At 38.9% G+C, this 24,153-nt stretch overlaps 1 protein-coding gene across 2 annotated transcripts; it reads right to left on the bottom strand.

The window, feature by feature from the left end:
* Nucleotides 1-999: 999 nt before the first annotated feature.
* Nucleotides 1,000-23,609, bottom strand: LOC116262888 (E3 ubiquitin-protein ligase listerin). Of its 2 annotated transcripts, XM_031642421.2 has the most exons (17): nucleotides 23,531-23,605; nucleotides 23,322-23,410; nucleotides 23,119-23,230; nucleotides 22,732-22,794; nucleotides 22,452-22,529; nucleotides 22,200-22,291; nucleotides 21,174-21,276; nucleotides 20,141-20,293; nucleotides 19,167-19,825; nucleotides 18,491-18,977; nucleotides 17,459-17,979; nucleotides 14,768-15,569; nucleotides 6,236-6,938; nucleotides 5,017-6,107; nucleotides 4,455-4,916; nucleotides 2,639-2,869; nucleotides 1,000-1,894 (listed from the first exon to the last, which is right to left on the bottom strand). In XM_031642421.2, the coding sequence occupies exons 2-17, from the start codon at nucleotides 23,375-23,377 to the stop codon at nucleotides 1,667-1,669; spliced, it is 5,841 nt and encodes a 1,946-aa protein (XP_031498281.1). In that variant the 5' UTR covers nucleotides 23,378-23,410; nucleotides 23,531-23,605; the 3' UTR covers nucleotides 1,000-1,666. The 2 variants fall into 2 exon arrangements, with proteins under 2 accessions (XP_031498281.1, XP_049935756.1); XM_050079799.1 differs by having other exon boundaries at nucleotides 23,322-23,609.
* Nucleotides 23,610-24,153: the final 544 nt, after the last annotated feature.

Below are 24,153 nucleotides of genomic sequence, written 5' to 3'. Positions count from 1 at the left end.
GGATGTTATTTCTTCTGAATTCTTCAGCTTTACTTCATGTGTTCAATACAGATGTCCAATGGCCACCACCATGATATCAGGAACCCTGACGCCATTTGGGTGCTCCATTCTCAAACATTTAACTATTTTAGGCATTTCTTGGTAAACCATGAATTGGTATGTCATTGACGAACTCGTCCTTATTTAACTACGGTTAATAACTTTATTTCCAATGGTTGCATCTTGACATAAATCCTTGTTTCCATTAGGTTAACCATGCCTCGCGCCCTCAATCAGGGTATCTATGCTACCGACATATTTACTATATATGTTTCACCGGGAGAAACGGTTCAAGATCACTAGTTAAAGGTGGAGATATATCGGAGACTTCTTTTTTTGGTAGGAGATCTTGCCGCAATCAACTTCTCAATTATGAAGAAACGTGCTGTTGGTGTATATTGAATCATTTTTTAAGGAGGTTGCAAGCTGGCTTGCTCCACTGGCCACCAGCACATAAATGGCGATAATGGATGCCCAGCCAAAATATCATTTATTACGTGCAGATCCAACGTCCTCCAAATTTTTGCATGTCCCCGATTGAATGCGTGGTCTTCGTTGGTTGGTGGAACGGCGACTCATGGAAGTGATGAAGACAATGAATAAAAAATGAACCAACGCGAATGATCTTGATGAGCAATTTTAACACTTGAATCATTCATGAGCAGGCTTACCTAAATCTCTGTCTGCATGCAACGTGGGATCTTACCAGCACCAAGTGACAAGCTCTAAAAGGATCAGCATGGTTAGAAACACTGCCACTGTCGTGAGCAAAACCCGGCAGCTGCCGAGTTCAAGCCGCTGCTCGAACTTGACTCAAAAGCCTTGCAAGAATTGGCTAAGACTACACAACTCAAGCCGGTTTGAAACCCAAAACTCGCTCAACCAAGCAGAATAAGCCAACCTCGGCATGGCTAAAAGCCCCAACCAAGCTGCTTTAAAACAGAGAAAATTGAACATGTATGAAGGACAGGATGATCAATAGATTTTTAAAGTACAACAGCTGTAGAAAGCACCACTATGCTACATCATCATTTTATAAGTACAGAAAAACTTCTCTCCTTAAGAAATCAAGGGTAATTCCGGCTCTGCTCATTTACTCCTCAAAACTCGAGTCTGCCATCATGCAAGTTAACCTCTTTAACTGATTGATGAGCCGTCAAGTACGAGTTATCCGAGTATGATCGTCCCCGATCATGTCAATCTTCGGCAAGAAGCTACAAACGTACAATATTGAAGGGGGAGGCATATGAACTCTTCAGCGACTTCCCGTGAAAGTTTAGATCCATGTTCCTCAAGTGTGAGAAATTCTCACAGATGGTATAAAACTATAACTTTGTACAAATTTTTGACGCCAGAACTCAAAAACCGTGTGACCTCCTCTGCCGAAGCACAGAAAACATTACGGTATGCCGGTCTGTTGAGGCACTCCCAACATGCGGTACATGAAAATGCCGCCTTGACACGTAGAAAGCTGCCCACCTTTTTGGAAAACCTGAATGTTCTGTAAGTTCCTCTTCCATGCAGCAGTACCAAAACAGATGGGACCTTTTCACGTTGATGTAAAGGAATTGATGCACAATGATCTGTTCCAACAAAAGTGGATGTAGATGGATGTGGAGAATGATTGTTAGAAAGGACTCTGACACAATGGGCATGTGGATTTGTGAGATGTGGAGAACCATTTGTAGAGGCATGCCGAGTGAAACTTATGTTTGCATGTTTTGCAGGCAAGACGTGGAAGGCTATGATTTGATGTATGTATGATGCTGTAACAGATAGGGCACTCCTCCACGCCTTCGAATTCTTTGTCAAAATTGCTTTTCCAAACACGGATTGCTTCAGATAAGGCACCGTTCTACATTAAAAGTTAGAGCAACTTTAGAAGAATGCTTACAGTTACTGTTAAGAGCCAAGAATCAATAAAAAATTCAAATAGGTGCAGAAAACCTTCAATTTGCTTGAACTTAATGTTCAGAATCCACATCATATGAAAGCAGAATCAACACATTTTAATACAAAAAATACACGTTCTAACAAAAGTAAAGATCTAATATGAACCTCCACAGGTCTCCAACTACACATGGTTGTTTGTGTACATGTGCTTGTATATCAGAGTTTTTCACAGATGACCATGTACAGCGATTTGTGTGTGTGTGCGCGTGCAAGAAAGGGAGAGAGAGAGACCACCCCTATTACAGTTTTTAAATTGCTCCATCTCTACTTCCAAATATCGTTTGCATCTGAGCAAGATTTGTGCTAATCCGTTATTTCTCAACTGGTAAAATGCTGGGTTCAGGCACGACACGAAATATCACAACCTTGCACCTCATCACTGCCAAACCCTACAAAGATCAACAACTAAATGTGTGACCTATCTCACATCTAAACACTTTTTTTCTCTTAAGATTTGTTACATGCATCTAAACCTGTATAACTCGGTGCAATAGGAAAATATAAACTGTTTAACTCACTGCACTGATAAAGCAACAATCTCATTCTGAGTAACGGAAAAATACATCCTCTACACCAAAACGAAGCTGGAAATGTTTAAACTAAATGAGATATTGTCTTATATTAATAAAAAGACCAACACAAATACCTGGTTGCGGACAAAAGCAGTCAAGGACATCAACCATTTTCTCTGTTTAGTCTCACTTATGCCAAGATTTCTACTACAACCAACATCAACAGGCCGCAATGGGTAACAAGAAGGAAGTTGTATGACCAAGTCCATCGATGTCTCTTCCTTCTTATAAGTTGCAGTTATCTCGTATGCCAATTTATTAACACTAATTGATAAATTTTCATCAGCAATTCCAGCTCCCTTTATCTGTTAAAGCAAGAAAACAGGAAAATAAATTAACCTTGCCTGTTAAAACACATAAACTAAAGAAAATTTAGTATCCTATTTGCAACATAAAAGGTAAAGCATTGACCAAAACCTACCAGATAATCATAATTATGCAGCAAATAAATTAAGTGTACTTCTCAGAATTTTCTGTATCATACATGTCAACCTATACAGGCATAGATGTAACATAGGCAGGAGCTCAAAAGATAATCTATTTGTATAAATTGTATATATGCACATTCTGTATAAAACGTACATAAGCACATTTATCTTTATAAAATATATACAAGAGCAACTGAGCATCCAGTTGATAAAACCATCTTAGATACCTTATTCTAGGAGTCCCTGGGGAATACCTATTTTGACAGGAACTCTATCAAAGGAGAAATCCAGAACCAAAACATTGGGATAGGAGACAGATTCGAAGAGAAAGCCAAAAAGGTATTTAGCCTATGATACTGAAAGCCATCTGAAGGAGGCTATTCAGAAGCCAATGGAAATATTTCTACTTTTAAGTGCATAGGTAAGAGACCATATCAAAGATAAATTATGCCCGCCAAATATATAGTAGTCACTGAGTACCCTATTGACAAAACAAGCCTAGGTACTTTATTTCAGGAGTCCAAAGTGTATTGAAGAGTGTGTACTGAAACAAGAATCTCCTCTAAAATTACAGAAAAGGGATAGACAGAATTCAGCAGAGAAAGTGGCAAAACAAAAAAGGAAAATATGTGCAGAAATAAAGGTAGGAAAAGTCAGCATCAAACATGTGGAGAAGAGAGAAAGAGAATGATCCTATAGAGGTTAAGACTGGCTACAGGCAATCAAAAGCTAAAGGCATCGCCAACACTATCAGCCAAAGCATATTTCCAGGATAAATAATATTGTAATGTACAGAACCAAGATGTGTAAACAGAACTTCCAACTTCCATGCAACTCCAAGTAAGAGAAACATACTACAAAAATCAGTTCACATGGTATGTCTAGAGGAGAGAGTACGCTAGTCATTAACCCTAGAAAATATATGTCTGGACTCTGGCCACACACATGAAATAGTTAATGTGAGGAGAATCAACATGTCAATTCAGCATCTCATTAATACAAGTTTAACATCCTATACTTGGCAATGACTAGAATGTTGTGATGCATAAAATGTTCAAGCTCCATATATACCTCAACAATATTGACACCTTGTATCACAGATCAGTCCTTGGGAGTCAAACTAAAGCAGGCTAATGGGTAGATTGGGATCAATGGAACCAAAAGCAAGGGTTAAACTTTCAGTCACATCAACATCTGGGTATCTGACTCATTTCAAGTCCTAGACCCAGGGTCCAACACACATTGGTGTCTGTTCCTTAACGGGTACAGCATAAGTTTTCATGCTTGAAATGGCTCAGCAATAGTCTCGTATCTAAAACTCAACACTATGTCCCAGTTCCTGAAATTTCCATATATCACCCATAAAATATCATGAATCCTAAAAGGTTGAACATATGAATCTTGATAAGCCAAACTCATAGTTATCATTTTGAGACTTGTATGCAGGATACAAAAAAGGTACCTGAGACATTTCATCAGATAGAAGATGAACACTGCACCAAGATTTTGTGAATGATTCAACTGACAACAATGTAGAACGATCACGTATTCCAGTAAACCAATTACGCACATAAGCAGGCAGAACACAGATTAACAAACCATATATAGCACCAGCAAGGGCAGCCATTTCAACAGAACCAACAGGCCAAAGTGACTTTATAGCAAATAACAAAGACCGAGATGTAATAGCTTGTTTTGCAGCAGCAGCAGCTCTAGAAATTTCAGCAGGAAGCTCAGTCTCTTTTTTCTTCAAATTAAGACTTGACCCACTCTTTAGTGGAATATGCTGAAAGACAGCATCCAATATGATTGATGGATTGGTAGAGTCTTGCAGGTACTGAACCAATCTCTCCCTTGCCAATGATAAAGGAGGGAGTGACTGTAGATGGGTTAACAACAAGGACCAAGCAAGGAAAAAGTTAACCTGAAAATGAGAATCATAAGTGTGCATGCTTCAAACACCCCGAAAAATATCATGATAAAGTAAAAGAGGCTAAATTAAAAGTACTAACCAATAAACTTACTTGATCCAGGCCTAGGTCCTCCTCAAGAGTTTGAAGAGATGACTTCTCTATAATACAAGAGATCTCATCTCTAAGCGCAAATGGTTTTTCTGAAGGCAAGTCAATTTGCGAGTGGCTGGATTCTTTGTCCACACTAACGTTTTCACTTAGACTGTCACTCTCCTCCATAATAGCCAAATGAGAAAGAGAAGCAGAAGAAAGAAAAACGTAAGCAGTAAATTGTAATGATGGAACAGGCTTAGATGAGAAAAGAATTGCATATAATGAATCAATTGGCCCTTCACTCAATCCCCAAAGCCCAATTGATTCTATTGCAGCCTTTCTAACATGTTCAGGAGAATAATAAGAAACCCCAGCTACAAGATCCCAAAAGTAAGTCTGTGCATGCCAAACCAGTGCCACAACTGATGCAGCTTCTTCACCTAAAGAGCTTGCTATCGACTCAGCAAGACCTGTCGTAAAGAACAACCGAAGAACACTTTCAAGTATACGATCTCTCAAAATGCCCCACTCACCAGCATATAAGCATTCTAGAGTCTCAGTATGTTTCGCCTCACTTAATTCAGTAAGGTCATAAATAAACATGAAAACCAAAAGGGCAATCCTAGCAATATATATTGGGAAGGAATTCCAAGACTCAACTGCTTCTTTAAGCTTCGTTACATTCATATCAAAGCTATCAGTGGAACTGCTCTGGGATATAGCATCAATATTATCAGTCATTTCTTCCATGACAACAACAGCAGCTTCAATCCATTTATGGAGCTGCAGTACAACAAACTTCCAGTCCTCTTCGTTGAACTCTGGCCAACAGTAACTTACACAAACTGCCATTAGCTTACAAAATGTCATCACATCTGACACTGACGAAGACATTTCTTCACTACAACAGACATTTGATGGCATCTGACCAGCAGGATAGCTTGTAGATAAGTCATCCATACAAGATCTGCGCTTTTTGAACAAATCCAATAATAATTTTTGTTCCTCTTGACCAATACTTCTAATTGCTTCAAATGTAAATGTTGCTATACCAACTGTTGTGCACAAGGGATAGCAAGAAATTGCTATTTCAATCCAATCATTCACATCTGAAACATTAGAAAACAAACATAAAAAGTACAAAATACAAAAAAAAAAAATTAGCTTTTCTAGGAATAGTTTTTGCTTACGAAGTTACTACAAGAAAACTGTAAAAAAAAAAAAAGATCAATGTTACCTTCTTCTTCAGACTCCTTTATAACCGAAAAAGCAGACAGAGAATAACCCAACCAACCTAAAATCATGGTGTTCACTTGCTCCTCTTTTGAGGTATCAGCTGGGAGATCATTATTAACTTCAGTAAAGGCATTGCCATCTGCATACAGTGACCTAATCAGGATACCCATGAAATAGGGAATGATCCTTAGACAGCATTGATTTACACTGGTGCCGACAAAGAGCCTATCATTGATGTAGTCAAGAAGTCGAAAAACATCAACTTTTCCCCAAACATGACTTCTGACAAAGAGCGCTAATAGAACAGAGACAAGTGCTCGTAGGTAAGGATCATGAATATTTTCCAGTTCATCATCACATATGGTCCAAACATTAAATGTGCATGCTTGAATCCTGGCACCATGGAGAACTGCACCATCGAGCAGAATATGAACAACAGAATGCACAAGTTTATTGTCAGGGCAGGATTTTGCATATTCGCATAAAAATGGCAGGATGGAGACTGTAGCATTTCCCCCATACCACTTCCATGCACACAACATCTCTGCTACAAGCCATGCTCTAGTGTATGGTGAGAGAGACATGCTTGAGCTCTCTGAAGCTGAAACTGAACTTTCTGTCATGAAACCAAACAGAACCCTACCGGCTCCAAGAGTTGAAATAAGTCTTTCCACAAAAGAAACAAACTTATCATGCACAGGGACCTGCATTCAGTTTATATATCCTTAAGAAAGGCAATCATAGAAACCATAGAAAGTAATAAAAAAGAAAAGGTCACCAATCTTCATGCTAAAATAAAAAGAAGTACATATTGTGACAGTCATGCCATGTGCTTCACATAATTCAGGAAATCATTATAAAAATCTGCATAGAAGTAACAAGATCAGGGACGCAATTTTCAATTTTATTATTTCCAGATGCAGGACCAGCGCCAATGCTATAAGATCCAAGAGTTGCAACATATCTTTCCACAAGTGTGACAATTTATAACGCACAGTGACCTGCATTTAGTTGTATACTTGAATGGCTTTAAGGCAGACCGGTCGTGCAATACAAGGACCATATCCACTCCCAAAAAGTAATATATACAGAAGCCACACAGTATAACACAGCAGAATTGATAGTTAATACTTAATATTAACTACTAAGCCAAGATAACATCAAAAACAGGGTGGCTGAAGAATAAAGGAAGTATAATAGTATACATATAACCATGAAGCATGGACCAGACAAGAATCTCACTCTCTCTCTCTCTCTCTCCCCCTCTCTCTCTCTCTCACACACACACACACAGCTTGTTAAGTATGTTAATGCTATTAAAGACCCTTTGCTGACAGCATCGCGCTTCCAAATAACGCTCTTTCTGCAAATAAGAAGCGCAACAAGAAAGATGTTTCTGTAAGAATCTTTGCTTATGCACGTCTCTCCGTCTGAAATCTGCTAGAATGAGAAGAAGAAGTAGAAGAGAAGACAAATGGAGAAAGAGGGTCACAGCAGTTTTAGCCGTGTGATCCTTAAGCTATATTAAAGAATAAACCTAATCAGGTTATAACAAAATGTACACAAATTATATAACATTTACAGATGTGCCACCGCCTAGTATGTTTAGGCGTGTGGATTAGAAAACAAGTGGATCGGGTCTGAATAGACCCGAACCTCCATACGCTAACAGCCCCCCTCAAGTTGTGCATGAGATTTGACCATGCATAACTTGTTCTTCAAATCCCAAAAATGCTGCCCCGTGAGTCCTTTAGTAAAGATATCAGCTATCTGTTCACTGGTGGATATATAAGTAGGCACGATCTCGGCTTCTTCAACCTTCTGACGGATGAAGTGTTGATCAATCTCTATGTGTTTGGTACGATTATGCAAAATGGGATTGAAGGCAATTTTTATTGCACTTTGATTGTCACATAGTAATGATGATTGGGCAATAGGAAGATTAAGCTCTCCAAGCAAATGTCGTAACCATGATGCTTCAGCGGTCCCTGCAGCCATTGCTCTATACTCTGCCTCAGTGCTGGATCGTGCAACAGCACGCTGCTTTTTACTGCTCCAACAGATAAGATTAGAATCAAGAAAAAGACAGAAGCCTGAAACTGATCGTCGATCATCGGGATCGCCTGCCCAGTCTGCATCAGTATATGTATATATGCTATGTCCAAGAGAAAGATTGGGGCATTTTGTGTAGACTAGTCCATCTCCAAGAGAAGCTTTGAGATACCGTAATATCCGCTTAGCGGCATCCATATGTCCTTCTGTGGGGGCATGCATGAACTGAGAAATCTGATTTACAGCATATACTATATCTAGGCGAGTAAAAGTGAGGTATTGTAACATACCAACAATGCTGCGATAGAATGTAGGATCGGAATATGCTGCAGTTCCATCAGATGAAGTCAACTTAGTGTTTAGAACACTAGGAGTAGTTATGGGTTTGCAATTAGTCATGCCTGCCTTGTCCAAAACATCTAGGGTATACTTGTGCTGCGTAAGAGTCAATCTATCATTTGTCCTGTCAAGCTCAACACCCAAAAAATACCGTAATTCGCCAAGATCCTTCATCTTGAATTCTTGCTTCAACATATTTTTAACATAGGATATATGTGATGTCGAGTTCCCAGTGATAACAATATCATCAACATATATAAGCAACCAAGTGGTAGCTTCTCCGGAATGATAGATAAACAAAGAGTGATCGAGAGAGCTTCGGAGAAAACCAACTTGTTGTATATGATGAGAAAAACGATCGAACCATGATCTAGAAGCTTGCTTCAACCCATATAGAGATTTTTGTAATTTACAAACCCATTGTTGAGGATCATGAGTAGTATAGCCAGGGGGTTGCTCCATATAGACCTCCTCCTTAAGAATCCCATGAAGAAATGCATTTTTAACATCTAACTGATAAAGAGGCCACCCATATGAGACTGCAAGAGAAATAATCACGCGTATTGTTCCCATCTTGATAACTGGACTGAATGTTTCATCATAATCTTCCCCATATTGTTGAGTGAACCCGCGTGCCACAAGACGCGCCTTATGTCGATCAATGCTACCATCTGGCTTATATTTCAGCTTGTAAACCCACTTAGAACCTACAACATTCTTAGTATTTGGACGAGGAACAATCTGCCAAGTTTGACATTCATGTAAGGCTGCCATTTCCTCATTCATAGCTTCAACCCAACATTTTTCCTTACTCGCATGGTGATAAGATTTTGGTTCCACCTTTTTGTTGACTTCTGTCCTATGTCACACGGATACGGGTACGGGTATCCTATGGATACGGGTACGGGTACGGGGACACGGCAATTTTCAAATTTTAGGATACGCGGATACGGCGAATATTATATTCAAAAAAATTAAAAATGATAATAAAGAAAGTCTCAAACAAAACATTGTTCATCACCAATCTCAAAAGTGATAACTGCTAAGACATAAGCAAGAAAGTCTCAAACAAAGTGGCTGTGCAATAGACGCAGCTGATCCAGAACCTCCAGAACCACAACTTGTAGGTTGAGACTGAGACACTGTTTTTCCTTTCCTCGCCATACTACATTAAACATATAATGAACATAAACATGCAGTTACAAAACATATAATGAACATAAAACGTCTGAAATAAAACAACCGAGGAAATATGCATACTATCATGTTATAAACTTCTAAAATTAACATTTTATATGTTAATGCCATCTAGATTGCATGCTAGAAGCCAATAGAATCATTAATTTCCCAACAACAGCCGAGTTCATCTATAATATCTAGCTGCGATCGACTATGTAGCTGAACCTGCTACATATCTAGCATCATCAACAACAACGAAGGCTACATATCTAGCATCATCAACAACAACGAAGGCTACATATCTAGCATCATCAACAACAACGAAGGCTACATATCTAGCATCATCAACAACAACGAAGGCAAAATCCCCAAATCGGCAAAATCCCCAAATCCCAAAATCAAACAAAAAAAAGAAAATATCGCACATAGCAGTGAAGAATAGGATCCTTAACCGTCCAATCTTCAAACCAAAACATCCCAAAATCGGTAAGAAATACCCAATCTAAAAAATCCCCAAATGAAAGTTGAAACCCTAACTTCTAATGTCGAAAATAATAGATAAAACACTTACCTGTCTGTCACCGGCTGCCGCCGGACGCCACCAGATGTCGCCGTCGCCGTCGCCCGCCATTGCCGAACTGTGCTGCCGTGGAAGTCGTCGAGGTAAGGAAAGTCGACTGTCGGAGGGTAAAGTCGCGTAAAGAGAAAACGACGGTTTAAAAGAAAATCGGGTTGGTTTGGATCGGGTCTGACCCAGACCCGATCCAAAACGTATCCTACGGTGTCCCCGTGTCGGGATCCCCGTGTCGGCGTGTCGACGCCGGTACTTGACCTTCCCAGCCGTATCCGTGTGACATAGCTTCTGTCATAAACAACTGAAAATCCAAAGAAAAAGTATTATAGCTCACCCATCTATCAATAGGATGTCTCACGCGTTGTGACTGGCGTGGAACTGCGGTAGGTTCTGCCGTAGGAACTGATCGCCTAGAATACACCAGGCCTGAAAATCGATTATATGGAGGTGGATCATTGGGTTGAGGAAATGGAGGCACGCTGTCCAAGGAGCTACTGACAGGTGTTTCGGGTTCATTAACAGCTTGCTCCTTGTGTTCATTCAACTTTTCCGCCCCTTGTCTTAAGATTTCAGCATGTAACCAAGTATCATAAACCTCATTTTTGTCCTTGAGTGTTAAAGAAGTTGCCTTGGAGTCCTGTAACCTGCTTTCATCAAAAACAACATGCCGTGAAATATGTACACGCCCAGTTTTAGGGTTGTAACACCTATAACCCTTGTAATTTTCTGCATACCCTATAAATCTGCACAAAACAGCACGATCTTGAAATTTGTTTCGTAAGAAAACATCAACATGTACATAGCACACACATCCAAAAACACGTAAATCTTCATAACACGGCTGTTCTTGATGTAATAGAAAAAATGGAGATTTTCCATCAAGCAAAGCCAATGGCAGTCGATTTATAACATGAACAGCTGTATGAAAAGTCTCGGTCCACAATGTCATAGGTAAGTCTGTGTCATGCATCATGCTAAGGGCGCTTTCAACAATATGCCTATGTTTCCTTTCAGCAATTCCGTTTTGCTGAGGTGTATGCGGGCATGAAGTTTGTCTAGTGATCCCATTATCTAGTAGATACTCAGTAAATTCATTAGAAATAAATTCACCACCACCATCACATTGAAAATGCACAATATTGCTGGAATATTTGTTCCGAACCAAAGCATGAAATTGAGTAAACAGGCGGAAGACTTCTGATTTGTGTTTGATGAAGTGAATCCAAGTATATCGGGAATATGAATCAATAAAAATAACATAATATCTACTCCCAGAAGAAGAAGGAATTGGAGCAGGCCCCCAAACATCGCAATGTATAGTGTCAAAAACCTTTGAAGCTCTTTTATTTATTAATTGAAAAGGAAGGGCATGGCTCTTACAGAGATGACAACTCGAGCACATGCTGGACTCACTGACTGAACTCAGACTGGACTTATCTAAGAGCCCGTCTGCAACAAGACTTCGAACAAAAGACTGACTACAATGAGCTAACCGACCATGCCAAATGGATGGCTTATTATATTCTGCGACATTGATTTCACTATGAATTGAAAAGGATGGATCTGAAGAGTGAGATTTTGACAACTTTGGAGCTTCTTCAAGAACATACATGTCACCTTTGCGAGTGCCCTCAGCGAACGTCCTCTTGGTTCGAGCATCCTTGACATAAACAGAAGACGGTGTAAATTCAACAAAGGAGTGAGTATCATCAATCAGTTTGGACACTGAGATAATATTTTTCTTAACACTTGGAACAACAAGGACATCCTTTAATGGAATGGAAGAGGAACCCATAGATATTTGTGCATTTCCAATATGCGATATTGTGTGATGGGAACCATCTCCCGTGACAACTGAGCCTTGATCTAAATAAGGGAAAACACTAGATAAAGTACCTGTGTCACCAGTAACATGGGCTGCTGCTCCAGAGTCCACATACCACTCTCCTTGCTCATTTTGCTTCAAGTGGAGCTTAGATAAGGCTGTCATAAGAAGTTGTTGCACCTCCGATGAAACATTTGATGTTGGATTTGAGCTAGATGAGGATGAAACGGACCCTGCTGCTGCCTTGTTTTCACGCCTGACTTGATTATTCTTATTCTGAGGATTGTGCCAACATTCTGATTTCACATGTCCCCTCTTATTACAATAAAAGCAAGTTGGAACCCTTCTAGATGTGGCAGCAGTAGTATTCATGCCTGGTGGTGTTGGGAGAATCCCTCTTCCCATTCCTGCCTGAGGAGTCCAAGGTCGAGTACGATTCCCTTGCAATGCATGTGTTCCTGTAATCAATATATTGTGGCTGTTGGGAGAAGTCAAATTCTGTCGCTGGACACGACTAGCTTCGTGTTGAAATAACTTGGCTTTCAGATCTTCAAAAGATGGGAGGATAGGTAAAACCTCCAAGGCTGTGCAAAAAATATCAAACTCTGTTCCCAGGCCACTCAAGGCTTGTTGCACTTTGTCTTTATCGCTGACAGGATGTCCAATGGCAGCAAGTTGATCACTTACATTTTTGATTTCATTCAGATATTCCAAAACTGTACGCGTCCCACGCTTGATATCCTGAAATTGTCTTCTTAATTGCAGAAACCGTGCTTCCGATACTTGAGAATACGTTGTGGCAAGGGTAGACCACAATTCAAAGGCTGTCAAATCATCATCAATGCCTCCTAATACCTCCTCTGACAAGGTAGAAGTAATATATGCGACAAGTGACTGGTCGTGGGCCAGCCAAACATCATATTCAGGATTACTTGCCGTAAGAGTATCATATTCAATGCTAGTTTCACTTCCAGCCGAAGCCCCAATAGCTTGATCTCCCACTACGGTCTTCTTCACTTCACGGTAAATATATTTTGGAGGTGCTGGAGTAGTGCCATCGATATGCCCATAGAGTCTATGACTTTTAATAAATGGAACAATTTGATGTTTCCAAGTCAAATAGTTACTATGATTCAATTTTTGGGAAATAAGTTGGGAGAGAAAACTGGAGGATAGAAGAGAGGGCGTCGGCTGATCCATGACTGAATAAAGATGATTAGGGCAGACAACGTGAGGCAGAAAACAGAATTAGGGCAAAAACGGACCGGAATTAGGGCAGAAAACAGAATTAGGGCAGAAAACAGAATTGAGGCAGAAAACAGAATTAGGGCAAAAAACGGACTGAAATTAGGGCAAATGGATTTAGGGCAAACCACACAAGATTCAAGGCAAAAACAGAAATGAGGGATATCCACGCCAGAAATGAGTACTTAGGGCAGATTAGGGATAATCACGTCAAACTGAAACCACTCACCGGAGGACGAGGGAACCTGGCTCTGATACCATGTAAGAATCTTTGCTTATGCACGTCTCTCCGTCTGAAATCTGCTAGAATGAGAAGAAGAAGTAGAAGAGAAGACAAATGGAGAAAGAGGGTCACAGCAGTTTTAGCCGTGTGATCCTTAAGCTATATTAAAGAATAAACCTAATCAGGTTATAACAAAATGTACACAAATTATATAACATTTACAGATGTGCCACCGCCTAGTATGTTTAGGCGTGTGGATTAGAAAACAAGTGGATCGGGTCTGAATAGACCCGAACCTCCATACGCTAACAGTTTCCTCACCATCTTTGCATTAGGCCTGGGCATCGGGCTGGCCTGGGACGGCCCAACACCCAGAAAATCGAGTCCGGGCCTGGCCCGATACCCGACATCCAAGCCTGGGCCCGGCCCGGTTAAAAAAAGCAAAAATTTAAATATAAAATAAAATTTTTAAATATAAAATTTTTTAATAATAAAATATGTATCATTATTAAATAAAAATAATATTAAAAAAATAAATCCGGCTGATTCAGGCCGGGGCTGATTTTTTTCCAATGCCCAGGCTTACTTTGCATGCACAGGTCAATCATCTAAAAGACTAAAACATAAGATCCAACAACGATCATGTAACTTGGATTAAAAAATAGAAAGTTATGACATCAAATTGCTCTGTTTCCCATTGCAAAATAAGTACAGCCAGACTCTGGTTTCGCATAATTTAACTTAGTAAATGATAAATAACGTAGTGTTTTCATGTGAAATAGAATCATATAAATTTGACCAGCCAGACATGAACTACCCGGGAAAATCCCAATTTCCCAAATTACATACCTTTGTACATTGATTAAAAGAGAAATGAAAAGGAATCCAAGCCTGATTTAAAGAAACTTAAAATAACTTTCTTAGTTTCTTTCTATGACCAAGTTTTAGGATCTTCAGTTAAAGCCCTCGAAATCCAACAAAAAGGAAAAAGAGAAACATCATCATCTAAAACAAGTAAAGGGATTTACAATCACCTAAAAAATAACTGACAACACATCTGTGACTAAAACTTTACATACTGAAGTAGCTTACTTACATAAACATCAATATTTGGACTTTCAGCTACAAGGACTGGCCCTCTTGTTGTTTCGTCGGCTTGAGGAGCCACCCAAAGTGGCCAAGACTTGCTTGGTGATAGCAATTTGTCCAGCATAATCTGCTGTTCGGCTTCATCATTGCCCATGAGACCAAGAATGTCCAGAACCCAACTTGAACACACTATGCAAATTTTCTCTGTGTCAAAGTCATCACTTGAAATGACAGCGAGCCTAACAGTTTGAAGCAAGATCTCTTGCACTTTCTGAGCAGTAAATTTACTGAGACTTTCCCAAAAGCGAATAACAATTTTACAATGAAGAGCATGCACAGATTCTCCAAGTGCCAACATGGAATGAAGTTCAGCTATTAAAATATTTTTCTGTCTCATACCAGTTGAAGGTGAATTTGTATCAGTGTGATTTTTAATTTGGTCCTGCCTCCCGTTTAATGCTACTGATGCCATCATGCCGCATTCCCAATCAATCAATAAGACAGCAGCTAAAATACATGGAACCAACTCACTTTCTCCATCCAACATCTTAAGGCAAAGAAGACTACCATCAAGAACTTGAAAGGCAAATTTAGCCATCTCAAGAATCTCATGAAATGGCCTTGATATACAAATCATGTCCCTCCTTTTTCTGCAGGATATCAAACTACTTGCATGGATAGCCCATGTAAATGGTGAAACCACAAACAGAGGGACAACTTTATCAAGGAGCTCCTCATAGACAGAAATTATGGATTCTTTGGAAATAAAAGTAAAGTTAACACCTTCTGCGATGCCACCAAGAACTGCGCTGCAGATCAATACGACAATTTCATCAATGTGAAATAATAAATGCACTGCCAACATCAGATATTTAGACAATACTGAAGCCCATTCTGAAGACACAACATGCATAGAAAAAGGTATAAACTGATAAAGAAAGTGACCAGAAAATGAACCAGACGATCAAGGCAAATAGGACAAAGTCAAAGAAGAGTATATGTGACTCGGATCCACAAATACAGTTAAAATTCAGAAGAAAGCTCAGCTTCAACAAAAGAATCAAACAACCCTTTAAGAACAGATCAAGCTCAGAAGTTACAAACCGTCTTTTGGAGGCACTGAGTTTACAAATCCTTACACATAAGATCAATCAAAGTGATAAGCTTGACAGATTCAAATTTATTCTACCCATACCTCTTGAAGATAGAAATATGGTTAATAAACTTCATGCTGGATGTCTGGAACAATACATAATACTGCTTTATTATGCTGAAATGATGGACAAGAACTATCCACATGCTGATGCAGACAGCATATACTTGTAAACAAGCTTTTGACGAAGAGAATAGCATCAATCACTAAGAAAGAGGTATGATCAATGAAGCAGTATGTAAATGTCACCTCAGTGATAACACCAGTGAGAGGGCGCTCAAGCAAGAATCAGAGTCTATCCAATGACTCAGAGCTATCCATATTTTTGTCTTCTTTCATAAAGATCAGAAAACCTAGGTAATGAAACAGCCTCCACAAAAAGAAAATTGAACTTTCTTCCTGCCTTAGAAATAGAGGGCAAACTAATAGAAGTTCAGGAAATGGTAGAGGCAGCAAGCAATGCTTTAAGGCTATGTTAAAATGCATTTTGTAGATGTGAGGGTATGTGATATGGGTTTATCTTGCAAGGTCAAAATTGTTCTCAACATACAACATACATGGAAAGATGCTTCAGCTTTTAGTCGAAAAGAACAAATCACTTGATATGTTCGAATCACAAACCATTGACATAAAAAAGTTTATTAAAAATGTACTAATCCATACAAAAATATGCAAAACCTGCTTCAGTTTCCTAACAAGTACATATGCACATCAAATCATGGGCATGCAACCAGACATTGTCCATGTGCAAAGCTTTAAGGATGATGTTGAACATATTAATTGGTTGCAATTTCCTTTCCTCTACCATCTTCCAGGTTACTAAAAGAGAAAATCTGAGACTAAGATAACTCTTCAGCAGGAAAAATAAGCCCTTAAACCAAATGAAGCATGAAGCCAAAAAGGACACAACAGCACTTTGAAAATTCATTCAGTTATAGTCAGTGTCATGATGAAAACAAGCCAGTAAACCAAATGAAGCATGAGCTCAGTAAAAAGGACACAATAGCTGTTTGAAAATTCATTCAGCAACCATATGTCTGTGCACCTTAATATCCCCTAAGAATGTTGATTCTTTATAAATACTACCACTTGATCTTTTAAGCATCTGTTGGTTCCAATTACAATTCCCACTCTTGTGTATTTCCTTACCTAAAAGGAGGAAAGAACAAAAGACAGCATCATCCACAAACAAAATATACAAATTTGGTGCTTGCAAAGCAGGTTTACCGGTGAAACAGCTAAATAGTTTCGATGTGTATACTACCACTGAACAATGACCAAAATCCATATCCTTAAAAAATGTCACCATCTTGGTTGTTTTTCCCAATGTTTGACATTTCTAGACTCACCCACTGGTGAAAGCTTGCTAAAATATGCAGAAGTTTGGCTCTTAATCACAGAAATTTTTCAGTTTCGCCTTGTGAATATACATAATAGTGTTCATGCTGAAAAACCTAGGAAGGCATAGCAATTCAAAGATGACAATACATCGGAAAGAACAGAACAACCAATCAAAATATCACCTTCTAATGGCTAACTACATACCAAAGGAAAAGCACATAAGTTTGGTGTGCAGAGGGAGGAGCAGTGGCAATCAAAACTGCAGCTGAATCCAAACAATCATGCTGCCAGGATTCCATGTTAAACTCCAACTGACTACCAGTTCCATACTTGCGACCAGTTCGATACCTAATTCTCTCGACAAGCATTGCCAACATAGTTACACAATCCATATTCGAAATCCATGAGCAACTCTGAGACTGCTGGCATGTGGTAAGGAAAGAAATAATACTACCCCATTGCTCAGCAAAGTACTCATTGTCAATTAATGCAAGTAACAAATCCATTCTTGCAGTTGTGGAGGATTTGATTTCAGTTAGGCACCATGGCACAAAAACATGATTGAAAACCTGAACAAAATGGTTAGATTTCAAACTGCTTTCCCCTTCTCCATCGCATTGGAGCTGAAACTCTTCACTGTTATCCGATGCACATTCCAAGATAGTTTCTTTTGATCCAAAATTTTCAACAATTACAGACAAAAGTTTAACAGCATTAGGTGAATCCTGCAAGATCAAAATAGAACCATAAAAAAATAAAGAGTATAGAACACAGAATCATGTGCAAGCTAGAAGCAAAACACAATAAGCCGTCAACAACCTCCGGAAGACATCTTGTAGTATCCATATGTCACTCCATAATTCTCTATGTGCGAAATTTAAAACATTAAACAAATAATTCTTTTCATAGATATTACATATTTATACATACAAATTTTCAAACATTGGACAAATAATATTTTCCATGGAAACCAAATTGTCTGGTAAGCAAAATAGAGCAATTGAAAGATCTTCTTGAATTTCTTTTCACAAGGTTGGAAGAAGTAAAAGATGCATGTTTTGGACAAGATCTGGTAACACTCATGACAAGTCCAAGCTATTCAGAAAAGTTTTTGCCCAAAAAAGCCTCGCTGCCTTCTCATGGCAGAAGAGTGAGAAAAACTGAAATAATAACAAACATTACAAAGCAACTTCCTACAACACGTAACCAAAAGTATTAATTATACTTAGCACTTACAGAAGATCTTATTAGTGGAAAGGATTTAGACATTAAAGGCCCTGCAAAGTGATGCAAAGGCCACTTGCCCGCAGCTTCTGTGTTTTGTTTTGCAAGCAACACCAAAAAATTTCCAAGTCGTTCAGCAAGTTCAGGAAAGACACCCAGCTCTGCTTGCTTGATGATGTTAATGCAATCATGCAGAAATGCTGTAGAAAATGTAACCAACAACCTAGAACTCTTAGAGAAAATTGCAGCTGCCATCTCTACAATGTGATCCCCTAATTCCTGAATATAATTTGCAGAATATTTGGTATTCAAAGCATCTGATGGCCCCTTTCCACAACTTTGAACGTTATCTTTTTCTGAACTTCCAAGCTTGCTATATGTAAGTTCACATGGACGGGTAGAGTAAACTGGAAAAATATAATCATGCCATAAAAGCTCGACAAGAACCTTCTCCACAAGCCTCAGTTCAAATTGGTCAATGTTTGACCCATCAGCAAATCTGCAAAAGAAGAGAAAAGAGATCTCAAATATGAGATTTTTTTTTATCTTTTAGATATAAGAATTAACATAACTCAAATTTTAAGGAAAAGATCTACCTAGTTAGCAAGTTGGATTAGAAAAGAACTGAAAAGCCTCCAACCACCGACTTATCTATGCCAAAACAACGCATGTCATATTACAAACTAACCTTGGTACATTGTTAATTGCCCACAGAAAGCATTCCTCAATGGCTTTGAAAAATGCAGAACGATCTTCAGATGAGGTAAGAGAGAGGTTTCTGCCAGCCCATAGATTCTCAAAAAGGTTGTCCAAAAATTTCTCCCAAGATATAACATTGAGAGGTATGGAGTCCAAAAAAAGGACTAATACTGGGTAAGAAACCCTCTGTGACCCATAACACCCACTTCTCAAAAATTCCCAAAAGCGAGGAAACACAATCTTGTGGATAATTCCAGTTGACCAACTCTCAGGAAATCTTCTAGTGAATAGGAGTATTGAATCCCACATCAAGGAGTGACATGTTGGATTCTTCTCTTGGAATGACCCAAGAATAGCAGATGCAGTCTCTTTCATGTTTCCATCATTATAAACACTAGGCATATGTTTAACATAGCTTCCTATTACAGAATATGCAGCCAAACGAACTCCTGGATTCTGAGAGTTGAGGAACTCCAGGAAGCTCTTCTGAGTGCAAAAGATCTGCTCAGCAGAAGCCAAGGCGATTTCTCGGGCTTTTGCAGCAACTTTTGGTTCCAAGGTTATACTTTCAAAATCTGTTCTTTGGTACTGCATTCCCAGGAACATATTAACTAGTGCAGCTAATGCCAGCAATGATGAAGCAATTACCTGAAATAGAAAGTCACTTTAACTGGTAAGAACAACTCCACAAGAACATGCAACTTAATGTAATGAGCATACTTGGCTCTGCTTTTCAATCTTCTAAAAAAACCAAACGTTCCAAATAAAACATTTAAGAAGATAATTATGATTGCTATAAACTTTCATAGTGCAGCCTCTTTTTCTGTTACTACTATTCTGGTACTTCTTAACATTATTATAATTACAAGCAACACCACCATTGTAGAACTGAAGATCACAAGGCATCAAATGAGAATAGAAATTGCATCTGTCTTCTCACAAGGTGCACCAGCAGAGGCTTACACGTTGGTGCATCTCATCCAGTTCATCAACAGGAGTAACTTTATCAGACATAAACTGTGGTTTAAGCTTCAAATTCTCGTCAAGGTACAGGAAGACCTCCTTCTCACATAAAATTAAAGCTTCCAACCTTCTCTCTTTTGCTGGAAATGCAGCCTGCATGTCATTTAGATGCTTGTTACCTTCAAAAGAAAGTAAGAAACCATACAAAGGAAATTTCAATCAGCTTCATAGCAGCTTTTGAGATAGCTTTACAAGGAACAATCAATTAACTAGAGGTGGAAGACACCAGCAGCTCATAGAAGCAGTTGGGAATCACCAGCAAAGATCAACCGCATCACAAGTCCGTTTTCTAACAAATATGTTGGGAACAACTGCACTAACAAATGGTGATGAAACTACTTGAGTTACTACAGCTGCATGCTTATACTTGCATCATGAAATTGGAATGGGAAAAGAGAGAAGAGCCACAAGCAGGAAATAAGGAAAAAAAGTAGACATACACTGAACTTCCAACTTTTCTCCTATCATACCCTTCATAAGAGAAGAACAAAAGGAAGGTTCACAAACCATCACACTGCAATACTTGAAGTTGCCTAATTGGTGGCAGAAGTTTTCCTTTGGACAAAACCATTGCATAGGAGAATCTTTTGGAAGCAAAAAATAGGCATCTCTTTATTGAGACAGAAAAAGTACACTTCGCAAAAGTGTTGCTGCCTCAGTATCTTTGTACGATTGAACACCAGGAAAAGTGCAAAATGAAGGTTTACCATGCATTGTTAGCAACTACTGTGCAAAAAGCAAAATCATACTTTCCCCAAATCAGCAAGTCCTCCAAAGAAAAAAGAATGACGTTATTAAAACAAGAAACTTGGGACATAAATTAACTATGACCGACATTTTTTCCATTAGACAGCATGGCCTAACTAGTAAAGTGTGCAGGAGAAAACAGGCTTAAATCAGAGGTCAGTGGATATCCTTTACTTGAAGCTGTATCAAAATGAGCAAACAAGTAAAATATAAAGTGCTCTGACACCTGTAATGATTTTCTTGCTGCATGAGAAACTTCAGGAATGGGATCAAATTGCGAAAACCACCATGGTCCCATCAAAGACTTCAAAAATGGAGCTAATCCTCTCCTGTTGGGACAAACAAGCTATATAAAGCACTTTGGCCAAACATAATTTTAGAACAGGGAAACATAATAAGAAAAAGGAAATGCAAGCTCATATTTTCTATGATATTTTTAAACCAGATATGTATCCCAATCTTGAAAACTAAATTGATACAGTTTGAGCTGCTGTGCTCATGTATCTCAATGAGATCACTTTTTTATTTATAAGCACCTGAGAAGTGCATCAGTGGTCCAGTCTAAACACCCAGTGCCTTTTCTCAAAATGAAATGTACAGGTCCAACAATATAACCCTGCCTTCCATATTCTTGGAAAGAAACTACAGTAAACTGCATGCTCTGATCTGCTGATATAATCAAGCGGCTAAGAAAAGTAATACCTACAACACTAATGTATATGCTCTGTAAGTGCCTTTAAGACAGGAGTAAGCACATACTGTGCAGGTAGATGTATGAACCTACACGCACCACCTACTTCTATTTGGCTTAGGTACATAGTACATACTGTACATTATGTATGTGTCCATGCATACATGTACATGTTACAGCCACCAATCTCATTCACAAGGTCTTTGTGAGAAATTTCTATTAAAGAAATGTTTTCCTTCAGAAAATTTCAGAATTTCGAAAAATTATCAATACGAAAAACAGCAACAATAACAGTTCTTGTCTACTTTCTTGCAAAAGCATAAAAAATTAGAAAGATATTCAATGTATAAAACAAAAGCAATATAAAAGGTTACTTATTTAAAGTTACATCCATAAAAAAAATAACAATTACTTATTTAAAGTTACAAAAAAGGAAACCAGTTCTAGCAAAAAATTGTCATAATATTTCTTACTTCCTAAACGCCAGCAACATCAATAACCATGGAGCAAATGTGTGTGCATGTGAAAGCATCTGGCACTACTAAAAGTTGAATTCTGTACCCAACAGTAGTCACGAGACTGGCCATAGCATTATGTGTAGCTCGACGGACCTCTCTATTGTAATCGTGTAAAAGCTTCTTATAGTCAAATGCCTGAAACGTGAAGATAACATGAAACAGCAGTAATCACACTGACAATCACAGGGGAGAAACGAATATAAATTAACGAACAAAAACTAAACTAAAGCAGATAGCATATGAAAAAAAAAATCTATAGCTGGTACCAGCTTTCACTTAAGCATAAAATACATACCCATTGTGGAACAACTTTAACAATCTCCTCTCCAGGTCTCTGCTTGAAGAGCACAGAAAGAGAAGATAGTGCCTTGAGCTGCGATAAACGATAAGAGCTATTCAAAAAAAAAAAAACATAAAAAGAAATTTGAAATGCTTCATGTTAATACAGATACGCCATGAACAAAAAATCGATCATGGCCAAACGTACGCTTTTGTCTGTTCCATCACCAACAGATTCATAACACTACAACAAAGAAAGACGCAATCAAATAGAGAATATCCAGCTGAAAATGTACCTTTGTTGTAGGATCTTTCCTGCCAAGCCGTTTTAAATGCTGCGCTACTTCACTGTCCACATCCTGTATGAAAGCAGAATAAGGCATTAAGAAACCAAACTACCAGAAAAACAGAACTTCGCATAACATAATAAACAAAACTTATGTCATCATATAACCATACACTCCTGAACATACCATCGGCACCAATATTGGTCGGTAAAACGATTAGTGGAATACTTTTATTAGCATGAACCATTTTATCTTATGCTTCCAAAACAAAAGCAGGCACTCATTCGTTGAATAAGACATAGAACCAAGGTTGACGACGATTCAAATCATGTTCAACAAACAATCACCGAAAATTGCAATAAAGAAAAAGCAAGCGAGTGAGATTTGGGAGCATACGGAAGGTTGGTATCCATCGTCTGATTGTTGGGGAGAGTCAACCCGAGAGCTTCCTACGTACCCACCAAAGCCAATGGCGGAGGCCCCGGTCGGCACCAGGGAAGCAGCGGAGCTGTGAATTCGAAAAAGTTGTGTAGCTTAGACTATAATTGATTGAAGAGCGACCAAAAAGCAGAGAGAGAGATGGGGGTGGAGAGACAGACCTGCTGCTAGATGGTCGAGACTTGGACCTCGTTCCGTCGCCTTTTTGCCTTCCCATTCTTGGGCAAGACCCAAAAGAAAGAACCTATCACTGACCGATGCCGACCAAAGAAAATTCAAGAGAATTGAAGGGAGCACCGAGCACCGATTGAATGAGTATTACGATTCGTCGAAAGACATTAATCTGTTCGATGAAAGCAAGTCCGCGCACCTGCAAAGCCCAGGGTTGAGAGAGAAGAGAGAGTTCTTCCGTTTAAGCGCGAAGCCGAATAAGGAAATTTCTTGACGCCGCCCCAAACGGCATTCGGCATACTTATGCGTCGGCATTCGTCAAACATCCGACGCGTTCGAAGGCGGAAAGCCGCAGGCGAATCAGTCGAAGGTCACACCGAGCTAACGAGCCACGAGCCACGAGCCCAACACGAACTGGCTCGGCTTAAGAAACAAAGTAGCGATAGCTCACACCTCAGTCAAAAACTAATTACGCTTTTTTTGTTAAAATTAGATTCCTGAGTACGCTATAAATAATTTCCCAATTCCTTTTATAAATTCGGGCGTCTAAATCATCTATGATATAATATGTCATGATACATGTATTTCAGACTCAACAAAATGACGATTAGATAGATTCACCTTGTAAAAAAAAACCATGTTTTTTTTTTCAGGGAAAACCTCCATAAGAACTCGACTAAAGGATTACAGAATACGCCCGACTTTAACCTACGCGTGCTCGCATGCCCATATAACCAAACCATAGTCCCTATCTTTTTTTTTGGTCAATTTTTTTGTATATGGTAAGTATTGCAAAATCAGCTTACATCAATTATTGGAACC

The sequence above is a fragment of the Nymphaea colorata genome, chromosome 10 (genome assembly GCF_008831285.2).
Source record: "Nymphaea colorata isolate Beijing-Zhang1983 chromosome 10, ASM883128v2, whole genome shotgun sequence".
Taxonomy (NCBI): domain Eukaryota; kingdom Viridiplantae; phylum Streptophyta; class Magnoliopsida; order Nymphaeales; family Nymphaeaceae; genus Nymphaea; species Nymphaea colorata.
Note: the sequence above shows the minus strand (reverse complement) of the source record. Positions and strands in the feature narration are given on the sequence as shown.